General features: G+C 44.9%; 1 protein-coding gene across 2 annotated transcripts in view; it reads right to left on the bottom strand.

Moving 5' to 3' along the window:
• Positions 1-3,202: 3,202 nt before the first annotated feature.
• Positions 3,203-21,413, bottom strand: part of LOC133130227 (cadherin-11-like) — a 61,809-nt gene continuing 43,598 nt past the window's right edge. For both annotated transcript variants that reach the window (XM_061244636.1, XM_061244635.1), the window contains 9 exons: positions 20,698-20,817; positions 18,845-19,012; positions 15,613-15,800; positions 11,691-11,944; positions 11,037-11,173; positions 9,776-9,897; positions 8,812-8,929; positions 5,987-6,238; positions 3,203-4,920 (listed from right to left, as the gene is read on the bottom strand). In XM_061244636.1, coding sequence (XP_061100620.1) covers positions 4,424-4,920; positions 5,987-6,238; positions 8,812-8,929; positions 9,776-9,897; positions 11,037-11,173; positions 11,691-11,944; positions 15,613-15,800; positions 18,845-19,012; positions 20,698-20,817 — 1,856 coding nt within the window. In that variant the 3' untranslated portion in view covers positions 3,203-4,423. The remainder of the gene's footprint in view (positions 4,921-5,986; positions 6,239-8,811; positions 8,930-9,775; positions 9,898-11,036; positions 11,174-11,690; positions 11,945-15,612; positions 15,801-18,844; positions 19,013-20,697; positions 20,818-21,413) is intronic.

Raw genomic sequence — 21,413 nt, 5'->3', positions numbered from 1 at the left:
TGATGTAATAGTTCCAATGATAATATGCTACATTGTTACACTGGAATAAGGTCACACAAAATACCGTGTTACTTCTGGATCTCATACAATCAGCTTTCACAGTATGATGGCAACACCTACAGCTATTATGCGTGGTGAGCAGTTTTTTAACGGAGGCATCTATGGAGGCTGATCTACACGGATACACCTACATGCGCAGTGGGCTGTGAACACGCTCATGCACTCCAAGTTTAAATAAATTGACCTTTAACAAGATCAAGTCACTGAAGTCCCAGGGCAAGCAGGTTTATAGTGGGTGGTTCGTTGTTCCTTGTAAAATAGAGATTCCCAGAGCTCTACAGAAAGAGCCTTACACATTGTAAAGGAAGGATTTTCCTGTGAAAATGTCAGTGAGTTGCCAGTTCCCTTGAGTTTAATCAGAGCAGGTCATAGTGAATAAGCATTGTGATTGATTTGCAAGAGGATACCATTAAGTTAGCAAGTGGCAGGCAAAACGGATAGGCTAACAATAAACTGTTTGATTGTGGGAAACAAATCCTATCAGCATCAATGTTCTCTGAATCCAGGCCTGTTACTGCTTATGCACGGATATTCCAACTTTCCATTCTTCAGAACTAGAATCATTTTCGAATAATAGCAGGAAAGACCCCATTTATCAAAAAATCCTATCCAAAAGAAAAGCAATCCACATTTCTGTGGTGAGCTTCAAAACTCTATTCATTAGATTTGTATAATCTCCTTTTAGTTTATTGGCAGTGCTGCAGGACCTGATCCAGTCATAGCCTGATCCAGTCAAATAAATACCCATTTGTAAAAGAATTTGATCCATCTTCTTTTATATCCCCACTGCTCTGTAGTGGTTATTATATGGTGCTCTACTTTTGGGAGTCCACTCTTACTTCTTACTTTTTTCTCTCTGTCGGTCTCACACCATCTATCTCTCTCTCTCTCTCTCTCTCTCCCTCTCTCCACCCACATACGGTAGATCTGTCAGCCCCAAGTAGGTAGGTGGTGCATTAAGCTACATCAGAGAGTCTGTGAACTCAAAACCTCATTTTAAAAAGATAATCAGTCTCTTTTTGCAGAAGGTAAAGACAGAGCACTGATTAGCAGGTGTGGGAAAATAAACGATGGTCGCAGGTCTGCTGGCCTGAAGAGCAAACAATTTCATTCAGTGGAGATAGCTCAGATGTGTAAACATCCCAGCTCCAGCCCACCACTTGCTCCATTTTCAGATTAGTCTCCCGTCCTCTTGATTTTGACATCAGCATGAGACTGGAGTGGGGGAGACATTTTGTGCTGCTGTCTTAAATATCGATATGCTTGATGTATTTTAGAATGTCTTATTTTTACGAAAGGCAAAATTACGGTAGCCGACGTGTGAAAATCACAATAGCGAATCGGGAAACAACAAAAAAAAATGGAACAACAAATCAGAAACGACAATTGCAAATCAGAAAACACAACGCAAAATTACAAAACACAACCACAAGTTAGGAAGCAAAATACCAAATAAGAAACACATCGACAAAAACCATAAAACGCAACAGAAATTTGTCAACCAGAAAGGGGCAATACAATTCACCATACCGGCTATGTAACACCACCATAGCCACGCAACTTCTCGGGGGCAGGCATAACACACCAGGAGTACGGTATTTGACTTAGCTGTATCTTTTCATAGCAATATCCAATATGTGTTTGTAATTATATTTCCAACAAGCTGAAAGTCTTTTGACATTTCCCATGCAAAGTAGACATTTTTACGATTAGAAAGAGAGCTCTGTGTGATACCAGCACCAGTATGCATCTGCTCTATCACCCTGTCGCCAAGTCCAGACGTACACTGACGTTACGTTAAATCACTTCAACACATTCTCACCAGATTGATTGATAGGCAGACAGCAGTGGATAGATGACGCGTCGCTGGTCTGGTGTATTGACACTATATCTGCTTAATCAACAACAGATGCTCTGATTCAATAAGTCATTTCCTTTCCATTTGACACATTTCTGTTGCACTTTATGGTTTTTGTCGATATGTTCCTAATTTGGTATTTTGCTTCCTAACTACCTAACTCGTTGTGTTTTCTAACTTGTCGTTGTGTTTCCTGATTCATTATAAAAAACTGCTGAATGTCACCAAAACAAAATAACTGTTTTTCAAACCCTCCACTACTACGCCCGACCACACCCTCAGCCCCACCATCATACATGGAGTGACAGTGGTGCCATCAAATATCTCTGCATCACTCTGGACGATAACCTCAATTTCAAACTACACACCACGAACACTCAAAAATGCTGCCAACAAACATTCTCAGCCATCCAAAAAGCTATTCGTCAAACCCCATCTTCTTCTCCTCCTATATCCTATCATCACCAGACCCCTTCTCCTATATCTGTTTTTTCACAATACTCGCAGTCAAAGACCAAAACAAACTCCTCAAAATCACACAAAGATCATCAAAGATAATTGATCTTCCCCCTCCCAACCTATCCAACCTCATCACCACAGCAGTCAAACACAAGGCACACACAATAGCACACGATCCAGACCACCCACTCCATCCCCACTTCACACTGGCTGTAGATATAGAACCCCCAAATGCAGAAACCCTTCTCAACAAATCCCCCCCCCCCATAATAACTCCCACCCTGGACTCCTGCCCTGTCTGATGTCCCCCCCCCCCCCCCCCCCCCCCGTATGTACATGTGTATGTTCCCTGCGTATGTGTTACTCTCTGACCTCATGTTTCCTTGTACAATTGTTTGTACTACTAAGTATAAATTAATTACGTCTCTATGTCATTCGCACTGGCTGTGGAAATGAACTGAAGGACAATACAACTATCTATCCATCCATCAATTCTGATTTGCACGCCTCGGCCACCGTACAAAATAGCTGACATTTTTCTAACTCAGCGGTGGAGAGTGATTTCTTTCCGTCTGCCTCTATCCACCGGACAGATTCCAGCTCTGTCCCCTTCCACCTCCTCCCTTTAAAAGTGCACGGTGACCTTAAGCCACGAGTAAAATCCACAGAGAAAGTGAATGGGTTTCTCACAGGAAAGGAGTCATCAAAAGGCTAACCGCTGAGCTAATGCCATTCCACGCAGCCCTGTACGGACACCGCAGCTCGCAAGGCGCTATACAGCAGAGGGGAACGCGCTGTGCCACTCAAACAGAGCACTACCATCAGTCTTTTTATAAAAAGCATTTATTTAAAAGATTTCCGCTTCTTAGACTGAAGCACGTAGTAAAGCGACGGTACAATGTTGATAAAATATGAGTGATGTGACATTTTCTCACATGAAATACTGATATCTGCATGTATACTAAAATAAGAACCTTTAAAATTGTACAAATAGATACCGTAAATTGACATAGAAATTAGGCATCTTCCACTGCGACAGGACATAGATTGGTATTTACGGAAAGAGAATACAATTTGCCAATAAAGAAAATAAGAAAGGAGAACCCAAAATAACAATAATAATAATCATAATAATAATAATAATAATCATATAATACTAAAAAAAGTATAAAGAATAAGACGGCGCAAGTTTTGATCCTCAAGAGACATATTTGCACATTGTACTGTACATACGTTAAATGGATTTTAGCTTGCTTTACGATATATATTTTTTCAAGTTACAAAAAAATGCACTGCGTCTCAAGAGTGTCCATTATTTAAGGCCATTTTTAGCTCACAGCTTGTTTTTTTGTGATTGATACTTCATTTGGCGGAAGTTGGAATTTCTTTGAGTCTGAAAAAAACACAGAAAAGTCTCTGCCATTTTTTTATCTAGAAAAAAAAATCCTAGTCAGGGCAAAACATTTGCAAGATGGACGTGCTCTAGAAGCGTTCAATCTCAGTTTGATGTTATTTTGTCTTTTTTTTGTTTTTTTGTTCTTTTTTTAATAAGGCAACGGTTTTTTTTTTTTGTTTTGTTTTTGTTTTTTTCATGGTGAGCATTTTCACAGTATCAGTAGTCCCAGGTTCATGTATTTTCCTGTCCTGGAAAACTGCTGTAAAGTCAAAGCTGTACTAGCTGTCCGGCAGGCAAAAGCGAATGTTTTTTCAACTCGTTCATTGCCATGTCACGTATGCGTTTGTTTGATACACTGCTAAATCCCATCGAGGTGTCTGTATTTCAGCTTTCTCCTCATTTCTTCACTTGGTCCAGGTTCAACCCTGCGACTGAGACTGATCACACTCTATGTATACTTTAAAACAAACAAGCAGAAAAGTTTACTATAAATAGATGGTCTTCTTTACGTGGAATGAAATTCTTATAGTAAACTTCACACACTAAATGTCGGTAGAGGGGGGGCAAGGTGGAGGCGGGAGGGTGGTGTGGAGGGCGGGGGGTTTTGGGGGAAGGGTCGGGGGGGCTTTGAATGGAGAATCTCTCGGGTGTTAGGAGTTGTCATCGCCGGAGTCTTTGGTGCCGTAGAGGTCGGCCAGCTTCTTGAAGCGCGGGCCCCAGCTTTGGAGGTAGTCGTAGTCCAGGTCTGAGTCCGTGGTGACCGTCTCCAGGGAGCTGAGCGAGCCGGCGATGGAGCCCCGGCCCTCGTAGCCGTAGATCTGGATGGAGTCGTACGGCGGCGCGGTGGGGTCGTTGTCGGCGTCTATCACGCGTGTCTTGATGAAGTCGTCCACGTCCACGCTGCTGGCGACGGGGCGCACGCCCGGGTGGTGCGCGTACTGGAGCTCCGGCTTCATGTCCTTGCGCGGCAGGAAGCCGTTGGCGCCGTCGGGGTTCTGCAGCGTGGCGATGTCGAAGGCCTCCGTGTCCTCCTCGCCCCCGCCCTCGTCGTCGTAGGTGATGATGTTCTCCCGGATGTCCTCCTCCTCGAACACGATGAGGGGCTCCTTCTTCTGCCTCCGCAAGGCCACGAACAGCACCACGATCGCTGCACAGGGGAGACACACTTCTGTTAGGACTGAGAACAGCACCACGACTGCTGAACAGGGGAGACACACTTCTGTTAGGACTGAGAACAGCACCACGATCGCTGGACAGGGGAGACACACTTCTGTTCGGACTGAGAACAGCACCACGATCGCTGCACAGGTAAGAAACACTTCTGTAAGGCCCACAAACAGCACCACGATCGCTGCACAGGGGAGACACACTTCTGTAAGGCCCACAAACAGCACCACGATCGCTGCACAGGGGAGACACACTTCTGTTAGGACTGCTGAACCTCAAACTTGCTGTTACTTTATTGTGTAACCAAATGCCATTTTCTCACCGACTCCTGTAAAAACACTTATTTCACCAAAAAAACAAACAGTAATTAGTGTATTATGGCCGAGATTTAATCATTGTCTGTCCTTGACTGACTTGCAATTAAAATTTATTTTGTGTTTAATGTTTTTTTGTAAACACTAATTTAGAGGAGTTTAGCAATTGCTGTAATGAAGTAACATTACCCTCCATGGATGTTAAGTATCTAAGGTAATAAAAATAAGCATAGTGCCTGATTTCAAGTAGATCCTGCTGCCAACAAAAGTTGGATTTGTAGGCTGTTATTGGAGACCTGTATTTTCTTTAGGCTTTGGTTTCACCCATGAACTGAGATTCATCCTGATCAGTGGTGATTATTAATCAGCTGTAATGGAGTTTCGGAATTGACGAGAGTCAAACTGAATTAAGATTTCCGATTCATTAGGGAAGTTGGGAAATTCCATGGACCACAGACCAGAAATGAGATAGCTAGGAGACAGACAGCAAACTGGACTAGAAAACACGGGGAAGGAGTCAGGAGGTACAGTGAGACAGGGACAAACAGAGAGAGAGAGAGAGAGAGAAAGACAGAGAGAGAGAGAGAGAGAGAGAGAGAGAGCCGGGCGACACAGGGAGGAGGCTGGGAGAAACACGGACATTTGAGAGAGAGAGAGAGCGAGAGAAAGACAGAGAGAGAGAGAGAGAGAGAGAGAGAGAGAGAGAGAGAGAGAGAGATTGTGGACTCTCACCCAGAAGGATGATGATGCAGGCCAGGATGGCGATGAGGGCCCCGGTGCTGAGGCCGGCGGGCAGGACATAGGGCTCCACGTTGCAGGACAGGATGGTGTCCTTGCTGTCGCAGCTGCACACGCGGATGGTCAGCGTGTTGGTGCTGCTCATGGGCGGGCTGCCGCTGTCGTTTATCTCGATGGGCAGGAGGTAGATGTCCTGAGTCATCCGGCTGAACCCCTTCCGGGTCACGTAGATACCGGCCGTGCTGTCTGCAGAGAGAAAAGTGGCTCTGTTATAAAGACACACAAAGGCGGACATGTTGCATGTTTTCAATACCTGTTCAAGGGCAAGAGGCCAATACATTGCTGATTTTTTGTGTAATTTTAAGGAAAACAGTTGTGATATATGGGTTGTGTATAAGGGGCACATACAAATCATTGCTTGTCACGAATGCAAATTGTTGTTTGAATTGTTTTCTTTGTTGACAGAACCATATAACAATATTCTGTTCAAAAAAGAGACTGAAGCTTAATGCATCAATTTGAGAACATCTTTCAACTGTAATATTCACCTCCAACTCCACCTGAAAATATATACATTTCCATGTCCTGTTATATGAGAAAGATTGCTGGTAACTCAAAGAAACACTGGTAACTCAAAACAACTTGATTTTCTAAATACATCATCTTAAACTGAAATGAACACAATTGCCTCATTCTCATGAGGCATCACTTGCCTGTAATGTATTCCAAGTCCAATGTGAATTTTTAGAACATACTTTCCTTCGATGCCTGCTAAAAGACTGTATGTTCTGTACTTACCAGACTAACAATGACGCCGTCTAAATCCTCTCAGTGGCAGTTAATAGTGGCAATTAATTGCCTCAGTCACTTTTCGAGAGAACAGAAGAGCATTCATCCCGGAAATTGATGAAGAATTCTGTCTGGATTCCGCACCAATTATGCGGGGTCTTTATAAAATACCTCAAACAATTTAATGAATTTTCTCCCAAATGGGAACGCCTGCCTCCCCGGGACACATGTAATCCCGTTCATGCATAAGATCACACAGCCTCCAGTATTAATACAAACAATGATTTCTTGACAGTAATCTCTAATCACTGTGTATAGCCAGAGGCGATTCCTACTGGTACGCCATCCAAAACACTGAGCAAATGAATGGAGACCCACAAAATAAGTTACAATATAATAGACGTGCCCTTGTTCATTCCTAAAATACAGACGTTGGCCTGAATGCAATCAATATTTGTCCTTTACTTTGATTTGTAGGCAATAATAAAGGCAATCGTTCTTTTTTTCTCCTTCACATCGTCTGTAATGCTCAATGCTTCAGTCACTCACTAAAATGTACAGAGAAAGCACTCGTATTGATTTGTGCGGTAACTTAAGGATATCTTTTCTATTGAATCAGAGCCAGCATTCAATTATTTGGTGAGCTTATACTGCACTTTCATTTACAGAAAGGATTAAATTGGAGGTAATCGTCATCATCTCCCAGAATAATCCTAGAAATGTTGTTGTTGTTTCTTGATGAATATTCATGTATTCAATCATGCGATATCCATCATCTGTAAGCAGCTTCTTTCAATCATAACCGATCACTGAGACAGATTACCTTGACTGAGCCACACTTACGGGAGGACACTGCTGCTGTACCCTTGAGCAAAGTCCTTAATTAGTACATTAAATGCAACCTTAATTAGTTCTGTAATTATCTGGTCACATAAATGGTTAATATGTGAAATGTATGCCGTGTAACTCTCCTGGGGTAAAGGTGTCTTCTAACAAAATAAGCAGAAAATAGAGTCATTAATATGAAAGAAAGTCTATTGAATTCAGTCAGCTGCCTATTATTTAAGACTGACAGCGGAATTTACAATTACACGCTCGAGGACATTGCAGAACAAGCATTACGATTTGAGGCAGGGGAGAAGTACCAAGACAGGAGAGACTCAAACAATGGATTTAAGGGAAACTGCGGATGGCAGTCTTCAAAGGTTGTGTCTAGTAATAATGATTCTTGAACTGGACGGAGAGGGTTGCATTCAGGTGACAATCACTATCACCCACTTCTTTGAACACTGCACAAGGGGCATGTTCACGGCCATCAAACCCTTATGTGAATGTGTTTAAAGAAAAAAACGAGACTGGGCTGAACTCAAGCCGTAGAATCTTGCAGGTATGGTGAGCCAGTGAATCTATTGCCCCGCAAACTGCCTTATAGAGACAATTTTCCTGTCCACAACACTTCTGTCCCGAGTAGGGTTCTGTGTCACAAAACATAGCAAACAATTTGGAGTGAACTTCCCATTCAACATTTGAAACATAACGTGAAGTTCTACATATTGAATAAGCCATAGGTTCTGTTCACCACAGTGAAAACCTAATGATTGGCACGGGTCAGTGAGTCACTAATAAACAGCATAGGGTAGCTGTTCCAACTTTGGGGTCCATGAAGCCTTGCCTCCCGTAATTTGTGGTTCTACTGTGCCGCCCTCTGCATGTATGACTTGTAGCGTAGGGTGGCCTGTAGCATAGTGGTTAAGGTAAATGCCTGGGACAGGCAAGGTCGGTGGTTCTAATCCCAGTGTAGCTACAATAAGATCCGCTCAGCCGTTGGGCCCTTGAGCAAGGCCATTAACCCTGCATTGCTCCAGGGGAGGATTGTCTCCTGCTTAGTCTAATCAACTGTACATCGCTCTGGATAAGAGCGTCTGCCAAAAACCAATAATGTAATGTACTGTAATGTAATGTAGACTGCGGTAAAGCGGGTTTGTCTGGGTTTGTCTGGGTTTGTCTGGGCTTGTCTGGGGCCCGCTCACCTCTGTTGTCCTTGAGGGAGAAATTGTGGTTGTTAGCGACCTCGGGGGCGAGGCTGAAGCGGAAGTGTTGGCGGTGGGCCATCTCGTCCTTGTCGACTGCGCTGACCGTCTCGATGAGCTGAGTCACAGGACAGGAGAGGTGTTACAGACGGCCATAGCATCCACACAAGAACCACACGGGTTTTGCACTCACGTAGAAACAAAAATCTTTACAAAATAAACAAAACTTATTTGTTGTAACTTTTTAATTCTTTTGGGATTAATCTGGGTTGGTACAAGGTTGAATTCCTTTTTTAAAGTGGTTATTTGTAATCTGCTTTTGTGAGATTGCCTGTGCATAAGCATCTGTTCAAATAACCTTGACAAAAAAAAGACATTTTTTTTAAGAACTGTATTTTTCCTTGCTGTAGTGGTTAAGAACAGATTACACATACCGCCCTTTCACATTACTTGTAGTTGAAAACAAACAGAAAAAAGCATAACAAGAAACCTTTGGCTTCTCAAAAGTATTCCTTTAGTTTGTAGTCAGTATTCAGTCTTTTTTCTATACAAACACAGTTTGTCAAGTTAGTTTTGCAGATTTGTCTGAATTGTCAAACTGTGTTAACAGTCGAGAGAGAGAGATAATAAACCATGAGTAAACATGAAGGACAGATGCAGATTAAATCCAGACTTAAAGTGATCTGAATTTAGCTAAAATGAGTACTGTCTGGAATAAATCTACATTATATTACTTGATTATATGAAACCCTTGGACTGTATATTGTACAAGACCTTGGAATGTATGTATTACCAAATTGTATGACTAGATTTTCAGTGAAGTAATTTGTTTGGAACCTACATTTCAAAACCGTACCTATAAAAGCAACAACAGTTCCCTGTATGGGATTTGAATGTGCAGCCTTCAGGCATGTCAGTTTCCAACATCTTGACAGTGGACTGCAGTGAACTCACGGAGACCTACCTTGCCATGTGCAACGTTTTCACACACCAGTACTTCGTTTTGAGTGGCGAATTCCGGGGCGTTATCGTTCACATCTTTAACTTTGACGTTGACACGAGCTTTCGCATCTTGGTGATGTCCACCTGTAGAGGAGAGCAGAAAACAGGCGTATCCCAATGAGCAATAGTTTCAACACCATGTTTATTCCAGCCACAACCTACATTGCCTTGAACCATGAACAAAAAAGCGAGGGAGCTAACTGTCAGTTCCTATTAGTGTGTGATTATGATTAGGTACATATGTTGTAGAGTACTTATGTCAGATTATAGCTGTGTGCTTACTAAGCTAGCACTTCAGTTTTATGTTCATCTACTGTGCTGCTGTTGTATCTATACTGTGCCTCATGTCTCCTCAAGTGATATGACGTTAATCCATTGTGACATGCTAGCCAAGGGTCGGAAAGGAAAGGCAGCATTTTCTCATCACCAACGAATTCCTGGCAAATAACAACATAAAATGCACAATATACACAATATAAATGCACTATATAGTGGTAATGCTGCTCATTTAGAACACCTAGTACTAAGACTAGATAAATGCAATCCCAGGGGAACGCATAGTCTCTGTTGTACAGGACTAAAAAATCAATCTTGATTTTTACACAGAAATGGAATCTGTCCAGTAGTGTACTATGGGATACTTGACTGGGCCTTTGAAAAAGGTACCTTAGCATTCATCCTTTTTCAGTTATAGTTCAGAATATTGATTAATATTATGCCAACTGTTTCTATAGCCCATTGGTAAGCATAGTCTCTTGTCATGACACATTATAAATCTAAATAATCAATAAAACTCAATCATTTCCAAGAGCAGTGTATAGTACGCTAGCTCAGAGCTTCAGTTCAGTGAAGACTACAGGTTTTTCATCTGTACTAAACTCTTTGATCTTCCAATATCAAATTGATGGATATTACTTTTTTTCCAGTGAATATTTCATTAATAGAACAATGAGAAGGCTATATTTATCCATACATGCCGTTGATTTGACAATCCGTGGAAAATGCAAGACAATTCTGTGGTGTAGATAAAATGTAATCACACACATATGTGATATACCTCCTAGCATTTCTTATTCTGCTAATGAGCTATTTTATAGATAATTCAGGATGGTAAACAGAAACCAGTTGTGAGTATCACCTGTGTGAATGTAATGTTACCAAATGCCAGGGTACACTACTGGTTGTGCTCCCTGTGCGGGCTGAGAGAGTGAGTCGGGCCTTACTGATCTCTGTGGCGCTGACGGAGATGTTGTGCCAGGCCTGGGTCTCCCTGTCCAGCGGCCGGGTGGTTCTGATGATCCCGTCCTCCGGGCCGATGCTGAAGAACTGCTCCACGTCTGTGTAGCGAGGAATCATGTACCTGGACCCAAAACAGGCACTCATGAAGGGCCCCCTTAAAAATACTCAATACAAACCTAATCAAATTATGCATATAAACATGTTTCATGGGGTTGGGGCCGCAATTTTAAGTCAAACTTTGAATGTATAGTATTGTGATGGGAAAAAATTGTGCATGCTTCTCTATACAATCTTTTATAATTTTATTATATTATCATATTTATTTTTATGCATTCTATATAAATTTCAGATACGTACAACAACACATTTGCACACTTTCCTTTCACTTAAATAAACAGTGGTGGATCATCTCTTCATGAGAATACGCTCAGACTGAAAGTCTGCAGGTCTGATTGGGCAGAGGGTCAGCGGACAAAGGTCTGGACATGAAAGCAATAATAAGGGAGACGGCATCTGACAGAACCCTCCCGCAGGTGTCGATCCCCTAGTTGTCATGGTTTCTTCACCACAGACACAGACAGCGCGTACGGGAGCCGGGCTTCAGGACGTCAGTGTCGGGTCGGGGGTTCCGCACGCACCTGATGGGGCTGTTGGCCACGTCCGTGTCCTTGGCGTGCACCCGGCCCACGGACGTGCCCTCTGGGGCGTTCTCCTCCACCTCGAAGCTGTAGCCGGACGCCGTGAAGGCGGGCGGCTCGTCGGCGTCCTCCACCGCGATCTTCACGGCGGCTGTGTCCCTGTAGGGCCCCCACGCGATGAAGCGCGGGTCCACCAGCGCGTTCGACGCCTCCACCTTCAGCGTGTAGGCGCGCTTCGTCTCAAAGTCGACCGTCTGCGGACGGATCGACGTCGGGTTAGCCAGCGGAAGTGTATCCCTGCGGTAACTTTACCCTCATCCGTGAGTGTATACGTTTTGTCATTTACCAAACTCTTTTGAAAAAAACCTCATGGAAAATGAACTGAATAGACTTTAGTCTTGGCAGCAACAGGCGTATGACTGTAGGACTGTGTTACCAGCTGCATTGGCGAGATATAGAAAGTGCCATAATACTATGCTCAAAAATATGCATGCCAATTTAAAATAAATGACATTAAGGTTTCTGGGGCAAACTATTTTTTGTGTCCAATAACCAAAAGACTTCAGTAATTCTATCCATTAATGAACCATATAATAGAGTAAGTCTGTTAGCATTTCCTTTTCATGCCCTGAAGAGAACGTAATGTTATTAAAAATGACAGGTGTGGGCAATTTGTGTGTCATCCTGATTTTGCTCCCAGACATGCTAATAAACATTACAGGGTTCAGACACATCTTCCACAGCACGCGCTGTAAAGAAATATGAAACAGCTGCAGTGACAGTGAAGCGTGGACTTCTTCATTCATGCGACATTATCCATCTGATTTCCTGTTAATACACGTATTACAAAGGCAACAGCTAGAGGGCACTGTTGCTGCAGATATGAGGATGCGGCCAGACGCAGCAAACGTGACCAACACAAACACATCCTCTGCAGTGTGGCCGCTCTAGAGATCGGTGCAACGATAATTGCTTTTAACATCAATAGTCCCATTGTTCATTTCAGTCTTTGGGCTCCTTGTCTTGCAATAAGCAGAAGAAAAACAAAAAAAGGGGGGAGGAGGTATTTTGAAATTCTACCAAGTCTGGTTGTCAAAAAGACTTTACAACATCCATCCGATTTTTGAAAACTGGTTTATATGCAGGGAGGAAAACACACTAGATAAAACAAAAATAGCTGTGTTCAGATATAAAGAACAGACTTTTTGAGTGAAGGAAACCTCTACCCACGTAGCAAGGTTTCCGTGATAGCCGGCTTAAAGCACCGTCTCTCCTCACGCCTCTCACTCCGCAAATTACAACACGCACAATTCCGCTTTTAAGAGGGAGAGGAGCAGGGGAGGGGGGGGAACCATCCTTTATGATTGTTTTGAATTTTATTCCTTCCTTCAGCTTGTTTTTTTTTTCATTTATAGTCTGTGAAATGAAGCTGCCAACGGGAGAAAAACAAGTGTGAGCGAACTGTTTTCTGCAGTCGCACTGTGTGTCTTCCCCTGACATGGGTCCCCTCACCTGTCCTTTACCCTGGCACCTAATAACTCTGCAGCTGAAACTAATCAGCGGCAGATAATACTCACAATGACGCCGCGGCCGGCTCTTAGCACGCAGCCGGTGGTGCCTGCCCACATTTGAAACGGAATACTTGATTAAAATCACGGCATTTCTGTCAGCGATTTCAACTTTCATTTTCAACAGGCTTTGAAGAGCAAAAGGTGATTACTTCCCCAGAGGTGTATCAGGGAGGTGTTAGGATACTGAGTGAAACACACCGTCATCAAAGTGATCGTTGCCAATATCCAAGGCTCCTCTCTGTTGGTTTTATCCCATTTCCCCCGAGGAATTCCCAGATTTTTTAAAAAGAACAGTTCGAATTAAACAGATTTTGACCCGGATTTTGATGTTTCTCTGCCTTTGAAATGTTTTTTGGAATTCAAATCTATTATGAATTTGGTTCTCTAGACCATAGCCGTTGTTGGTGAATGAGGGTGTGCAGCGTTAAGAGTGGGAATCCGGTGATTGGTCTGTGTGGGTATGTGAGGCCACTGGGAACGTTGACAGAGTGAGTGGAGTTCTGTGCCCGTTGTGTGTGCTTTTGAATGAGAGAAAAGACGGTAGTACAAGGGAGTTAATGTAATTAATGTAAATAGTTTAATTGCCGCCCACCCCCCCACCACATGCACACACGCTCACGAGCACACACACTTACACGCAAACCTCATCGATGGAGCAGGGCAGTGACATCTACGAGGGCAGTGACATCTGACAATATCTGAGCCCCTTCTTGCCTTCGGAGTCAGAATCCCAGCCTGTATTTTTCCATACATAATTTGTAATCTCCGCGAGAATTGCCGCCATTTTGCCGGCCTTTATTGGGAACCACAGGGGAGCATGCAACACACGGCCCTGCTCAAGTCTGCTAGGTCCGAAATGGGAGGCCCAATTTCCGCTTTCCACAAAGCCCCTCCTGCTCCTTCAGTCTTGCCAGTGCAGACAACAGCTCTATCTTTCATCACGCTGTCCGTTACAGATCGACCGGGCGGCCTGCTCCATTAACAGAACTGTGCCTGGTGCAGCAGAGATGGAGGGGGCAGGAATGTGTTCCAGGTCTCTGGTCCTTCAGCTCAGGACCGGAAAAGGGGATTGCTGTGGGGGATGGACTGTGGGGGGGGGGGGGGGGGTTCACTGTTCACTGTAATGAAACAGCTCCACCAGGGGGGACTGCATCAGCCGGAGTCGGCCTGCTGGGTCCGGGGGTGGAGGGGGAGCGGGCGTAATCTTCACACTCAGCAGGTTAACAACTGTCAATCACTAAAAGCCCCCGAGCCAAGTCGTGACTCGAAGTCACCGAGGTGGGTGGGGGGCGGGGAGGGGTGGAGGAGCTTCAGGAAATCTGGCTACAGACCGGACCACCAGGGCGACAGCACACTCTAGGACAGAGAGCCGCAGAGTCCACGCTCATGCCACGCACAATAAGAAAGACAGAATCACTCGAAAACACAAAAACAGCACACACACATACACGCAAACACACACACACACACACACACACACACACCTAACCCAAATTAGAGACGTGACAGCATCATTCACACACACACATGGAGATGGCATTAGGTATACGGCTGGTCTATTTCATCCTCTCTGCTTTTTCAGGGAAACACTACCGCAAAAGAGGTGGTTCGCTATCGTTTTTAACGACACAAGCACGGTGTCAGGAGTTTATTCCTCCATAGGATTATCTTTGCCAGGCGCCAACGCCGAAAAAAGGGAAACAAACAATTAAAACTACAGTTAGAATATTATTTATTTGGCAGCACAACACAGCCCTGTGATAATCAGTGAAGCACAAAGAGGGAGAGGACGAGAGTACATTCGTGGGCTCTGGGGCCGGGACTATCGCATGCAGGGACGTTTCCACCCACTAATCAGCGTGGTGGAGATATGTGCCTGGAGAAAGCAAAGGCAGACTAACTCCCATTGTGTACTTTAATCAATGATGCCAGTGTTGATTATATTTTAATTGTTATCATTAGGAAAATGTGTTCCGTCTTTCTCAGTTGGAGGTTTGTGTGTACACAAATGTCATTTTTCTGTTGTTTGATGCCAATTACACGCAGCCATGAAACACAAAATGTTCCTGGGTGAAAAACAACTTTAAAAAAATGGAGCAGGTTCACCACACTTTAAATGTATGCTGGATGACATTTATTAATTTACTTACTTACTAACTGAATGATGATATTGGATATGGGTTGATATTTTCTGAAGCACAAATAAATTGCTAAATTAAACCCGACCCAAGAGAGCACCAAACGGCCCTTGTCATGCCAGGAAAAACCCTGAGTGTCTGAGTGACTGCAACCTGCATGTATCATATAACCGGCCTCCATTTTAAACGTTAGCCAAGTCGCGCCCTCCTCACCTTTTTGAGCTTGATGACACCCTCGCGGGTGTGCGAGTCCGTGTGTATCTCGAACACGGCCATGCCATCCCCCTCCAGGAGCCGGTACGTCACCAGGCCGTTCTCCCCCAGGTCCGGATCCCGCGCCTTCAGCCGGCCCACCTCCTCACCCACCGCCTTGTCCTCTGCCACCGACATGCTGTAGGTGCCTATGGGAGGAAGACGGGTCAGCGGCAGCCAATCAGAGGTGGTCTATCAGAGTGGGCCAATCAGAGGTGGTCTATCAGAGTGGGCCAATCAGAGGTGGTCTATCATGCTGCTTTCAACAGCCCACTGCCATGAAATCTTCAGTTACATTGTTATTTTGGGCATTTCTTATAATGATTTATTATTTTTATTATGATTAGTAGTACTAATAGTAGTAGTAGTTCTAGCAGTAGTACTAAGATTATTTGAATTAATATTAATTATTGAATTAATAGTATTATTGTAATTGACTTCATTTTATATTTCAGTTCACAGTGAGTAAGAACATATGGTTATGCTAAGGACAGTCTGCTCAGTGGCCTTTCCAGCAAAGTTCAGCTGAGAGAACAGCACAGATCTGTGGGCAAGCTAGAACATCACTGGCAGGTTGCGGACAGCCCACTACAAGCCCCAACACCCCCCCCAACACCACCACCCAACACCCCTCCACCCCCCTGTCGGCTCGGCTAATCAGGAACGCCCGACAGCTCGGAGCCTCATCAGTTCAGCCTATCGCAGATGCTTACAGCCAAGGGTTTGGGCCTCATTTACAAACAACTTCTGACATGGGCACGGGAGCATTTTCAAAAGGTCAGCCAGTGTGCGCGGCCTGCTGATTCAGTCAGACAGGGCATGAGCGGTGCATTTTTAACACGGGAAATTCAGAGTACACTTTCCTTCTGTCATGTCCGTTTCCGATACATTTCTGGAGTTTCTGCTGCTGTATATGCTGAGTAAAGGTCACCTGTGACACTCACTTTTAATATATTTTATTCAACAGTTTCTTACATTCATACTCACTTACGGTAAAGTAAGATTTCAAAACATTTTAAGACTCTTGCTTTTCATAGAAAGTTTTTTTTTTTTTTTTTTTTACAACACTCTTTCCTCACTCTTAAAAAACTACAACAAGCATCTTTAAAAAAAATAATAAATATGACAGTCATATTTATGACAGGGAACAGAGCTCTGTTCCTCTGTGTATCTCTGAGCTGACAGATCTGTATACAGGGAGAGAGAGGGGCAGGACCTGTGTCAGTGGTCTCATGCCAGGGTGGGATTACACAGTTCACAGCCTCAGCCAATCGCTGTCTCTCTCCTGTCATTGTGAGTTGTTTACCTGAGCTATCTCGCGTCCTGGGGGTGTCGTGCCGCATCTTTTAAAAAGGCGACGCCTTCATTCATATTCAATTTAAAATGAGGAGCTGACTAGGCCTAACCTGGAAAAGCCAAGCGCTGCCGGTGATGAAATATCTGCTGGAGCACCTCCCCTGTGGCTCGGCGTAAAGGCCCTAGCTCTGAGGGGGCTGAATCGTGCCTAGACTCGGGGAATCGCTGGGGGTCCACAGCAGGGGACTGCAGTTGGATACTTCCCGCCCAGGAAAGGTGAGGGTAATTCAGCCCGAGATCCTGGGGTTACAGCCGAATAGGCACCAGACTTCTATCAGAGGTGACACATTTGCCTGTCCTCCAATTAATGGCGGCTCTCCTGTGGTACACCGCGTGGCGCGTAGCGTGTACGACAGTCACCGGTGTGTGGGAGAATGCGTCAGGGGAGTGCTAAGCGGCAGTCTGCCATGCACAGGCGGCGGGCAGCGATGTTAGAAAACAGTGTCATTTCTGATAAAAGGACATATTACAAAAAAAGAGCTCCTTCCCAGCAGACTACTTATTTTCATGGTCTATAGGAGAACGGGCGTCACACGTCTTTTATCTCTTCCCAAAAATGACACGGCGCTTGAGTGGGGGAGCGTTTGACAGTGATAATGAAGTGATTGGTGCATCTGAGAAGTACAGGGGCCTTGAAATGGAGGTGACTCGATAGACGCAGGAGATACCCAAATGGGAGGGTTACTGGAATAACCGCGCCGCTCGCAGGAGATATGATGATGACAAAGAGTTTATGAACAGTCATGTTTCTGGAAGGCTGCAGAGTGATTAATCCTCCCTCACAACATCACAAGATGAATCATGCTCATATAACATAAGAATCTGACACGGCATTACGGCAGCATTGCTCCAGTGCCCTTTCCACCTGCCGGCTTTGGGCTCAGATACATGTCTGGTGTGCACGCCGCACTTTGGGGAGCGGGAGACAAGTGTCCCCCAGGCTGCCCGTAAAATTTCATCCTCTAATAAACCTGCTGCGCTGCTCAAACCACATTTTCTCTTGTTCAATTTCTGCTGAAATGGCGGAAAGAAGAGGCCTCGCTGGAGCTCAGATCACTGTTCAAATATGGGGGGGGGAGAGAGATGAAACTGACCAATGCTCTTATACCTCAGAGGGAGGGCCTGACTCTCAGGGCTGATTGTGCTGTTTAACTGCAGGGATGGAAACAGTCACACACAGGTGCACACAAATATGCGCATATGCACTGGCCTGTAAAGACATACACATTTACATACAGCACACCCACGCCTTTATGTAGGCAGACACATGCGCGCATACACACACACACACACACACACACACACACACACACACACACACACACACACAGGTATACACAACCATGTATATGCCTCTCCTAATATGCAAGTACTCACCCATGGACACTAACACCAGCACCTTCAGCTTACAGATGCTCACATATATGCCCCAACACACACACACACACACACACGTTCACACATTTCTACACTTTTTATAAAGCCATTTTTTCAGAAATTTTGGCACTAAGGGAGAATTCTCTGCCAACGCAATACTGATGATTCAGCATAAATACACTGAATAATTCAGCTTTTAAAAGATCTTTCCCTTAAAAAGATATTAAGAGAAAATGACAGTACTTTGCAAGGTCCCTGAAGAGAAGGCCTGACTTAAGAGAGGGCTGGATAGCCAGAAGCAGATTCCGTCCCAGGACATGCGTGCAGAGAGGTGTGTGTGTGTGTGTGTGTGTGGTGTGTGAGTGTGTGTGTGCGTGCGGTGGGGGGGACTGGACTGTGTTATTTATGCGACCGGAGGAGGGCCAGTGAGCCAGAATGGACGCTCTGCTCCAGTACTCACTCTGAGGGAACTTGGGAGGGTTGTCGTTGACATCCGTCAGGGTGATCTTCACCTCCGTTGTCCCAGACAGCCCGCCCATGTGGCCCCCCATGTCCTTGGCCTGGATGACCACGTTGTACTCCTGCCGTGCCTCCCTGTCCATGTTGGGCAGGGCCGTTCGGATGATCCCTGCAGAGGCAAGGTATTACATCAGACGGACAATGCCCCACATGACCTTAAAACCCACACCCCCTTCAACTTTTTACATTTTTCATTAATATTTTCTGAAACACAACTGGATGTACTGTAAAACAACTGTGTATAATGGGCTTTTATCTCAACCCCCTCCAGGGCCAGCCAGTGGGTTTAAGGCAGACCGATTGATGTGTCCGACCACAATGTATGTTCACAAATGTACACAGCCCCAATCCCTCAACCACCCACCCGTCTCATGCCTAACCACACTGCTTAGCCGTGACTGTATTGCCGATATGTCAACACCTATTGCGCCTTATTGCTTTATTATAGTTTGGCTTTCGTGATAACAAAACCTACCTTAAACGAATAACCATGAGGATGGACACGGACCACCGGGGCTAACTGTCCAAATGTGGGGGGACAGCCCCGCAGTAGGAGCCAACTCAGTGGTGCAAGAAAAGCCACCTTACGCCACAGTTCTCCATTGGCACATAAATGAATAAATAAATAAAAAATGGCCTCTCTAACAGAGATCTAAAAAGTGCTTAAGACTGCAGCGGACCACTGGTGCCTTTCCAGGCGCATGATTAGAACCGCTCTTGCGCTGAAACCACCTATCAGGTCTGAGCGTCTCTTCCTTTCAGAGGAGCTGGCTGGAAAGTGAATGCTGGGAAGACAGTCGCCGGGCAGCGATATTTAACCGGCCGTTTGCACGGGAATCGCAGATGAGCCAAAAAGGAATTAGCGCTGGCATTTCCTGGACGCTCTCCAGCCCCCGGTTTATTAGAAGCACCCGCTTCCCTCTGCCACCAGCTCCCTTCCAGCACCAATCCGGAAAGCTGGCATTGGAAGGCGTCTGTCTCCAGCCTATGACAACGCTTCACTAATCTGGTGGCAAGTAAAGCCTGTTTGGCAGGGGATAGGTGCACTCAGGCTTTAACGAGAAGCAGGTACTCTTTGCAGGGAAGGATCAGCTTGGCAATGCCTCTATAAAGAGGAAGTATGAAGCACTTTATATGAATGCGACAGCAAGATATACTGCGCTATACCCAGTATCATATCATACCATCAATAAATTATGGCACTAATGTGCTTATTTAGTTTTACCAGTACATCCCGTTATGAATTTTCTTAACATGAATTCTCCTAACCAAGTTTCACAGCTTACATTTGAAGCACAGTCTACTGAAAGAGTCATCTGAAGACTGTCTCATATGCCCTGCCTGGGATTCAAACCGGACCTTACAGTCCTCTAATCAGGAAGTCACATGACCACCCACAGCAGGATGTGTTGTTTTATATGAAATTAATACACCACAGAAACCAAAAAAATAAGCCTCTTATTTCGTCTTCAAATATTATTAATATACTATTTTGCTGGGCAAGATGAAAATAAATAAATTTGAGGACAGACAAAAGGTTACTTAGAACAAGCAAATATTTTCTACCTGAGAGAGAAAAATAAAATTGTAAGTCTCCTTGCTGGTCAAACCATGTTGAGTATGGAGCTGGTCTTAACTGGTCATCCAACTACCAGATGTTTCAAAACCTAGCTTCAGCTGTTTTCTCAGCAGGGTAAAACACGAAATGAAAAAAATGAAAAGAATCATCAGCCTTCATGGCACACTGTAGGCTGAGCCACTGGCAGGGAGGTTCATGCGATGTGTGTTCCATACCTGTCTGTGACTCCACGGAGAAGTAGGGCTGGCCCTGCAGGATGCTGTACACCAGCCGGGCGCTGTTTCCGTACGTGGGGTCGTCTGCATCTGTGGCCGTCACCTGGATCACCGACGTACCTGCGCACCGAAGCACCGGCAGACGTTAGGACAAAGTCTGGATCCCAGCGGCGAGCTGCTCCAGCTGGCTGCTCAGACGCCTGCGGGGAGCGTGGCCATCCAGCCTTGATCATCAACAAATCCGCCGCATCGAGAACTGGATTATCGACAGCGAGTGAAATCTGCCGCCCGCTCTGAGCCAAAGTCTCTTAATTCGTCCACATTGTACTCTGGGAGCCTGGGAGCAAAATAAAACAGCTGAAATCGCGGGCGGTGAAGGTGTAACTGTCACTGGCAAAACTCACGGCAATGTAGCCCCTTCGTCGGCGGAGTTAGCTGCCGCGCGGCAAACCGTTTATCCGCTGTCAGTCAATGACAAGAGGCTGGAATTTCAAGGAGCAGAGCTAATTCTCAGAGTCTGACTGATTCAAATCAATTTGCTGACAGTGTTTACTATGGGAGTTGTAAGCATTTGAAATGAGGCTCTTCCTAGAGTCCTGTCCTGCATCCAGCCCGCATCGTTTATGCTGTCAGCCAGCGGAATCGCCCGGTAACAGATCGTTACCCAATGACAGCTCTGCATTACAGATGATGAATCGGGGGGGGGGGGGGGGTGT

This window comes from Conger conger, chromosome 6 (assembly GCF_963514075.1).
Source record: "Conger conger chromosome 6, fConCon1.1, whole genome shotgun sequence".
Lineage (NCBI taxonomy): Eukaryota > Metazoa > Chordata > Actinopteri > Anguilliformes > Congridae > Conger > Conger conger.
Note: the sequence above shows the minus strand (reverse complement) of the source record. Positions and strands in the feature narration are given on the sequence as shown.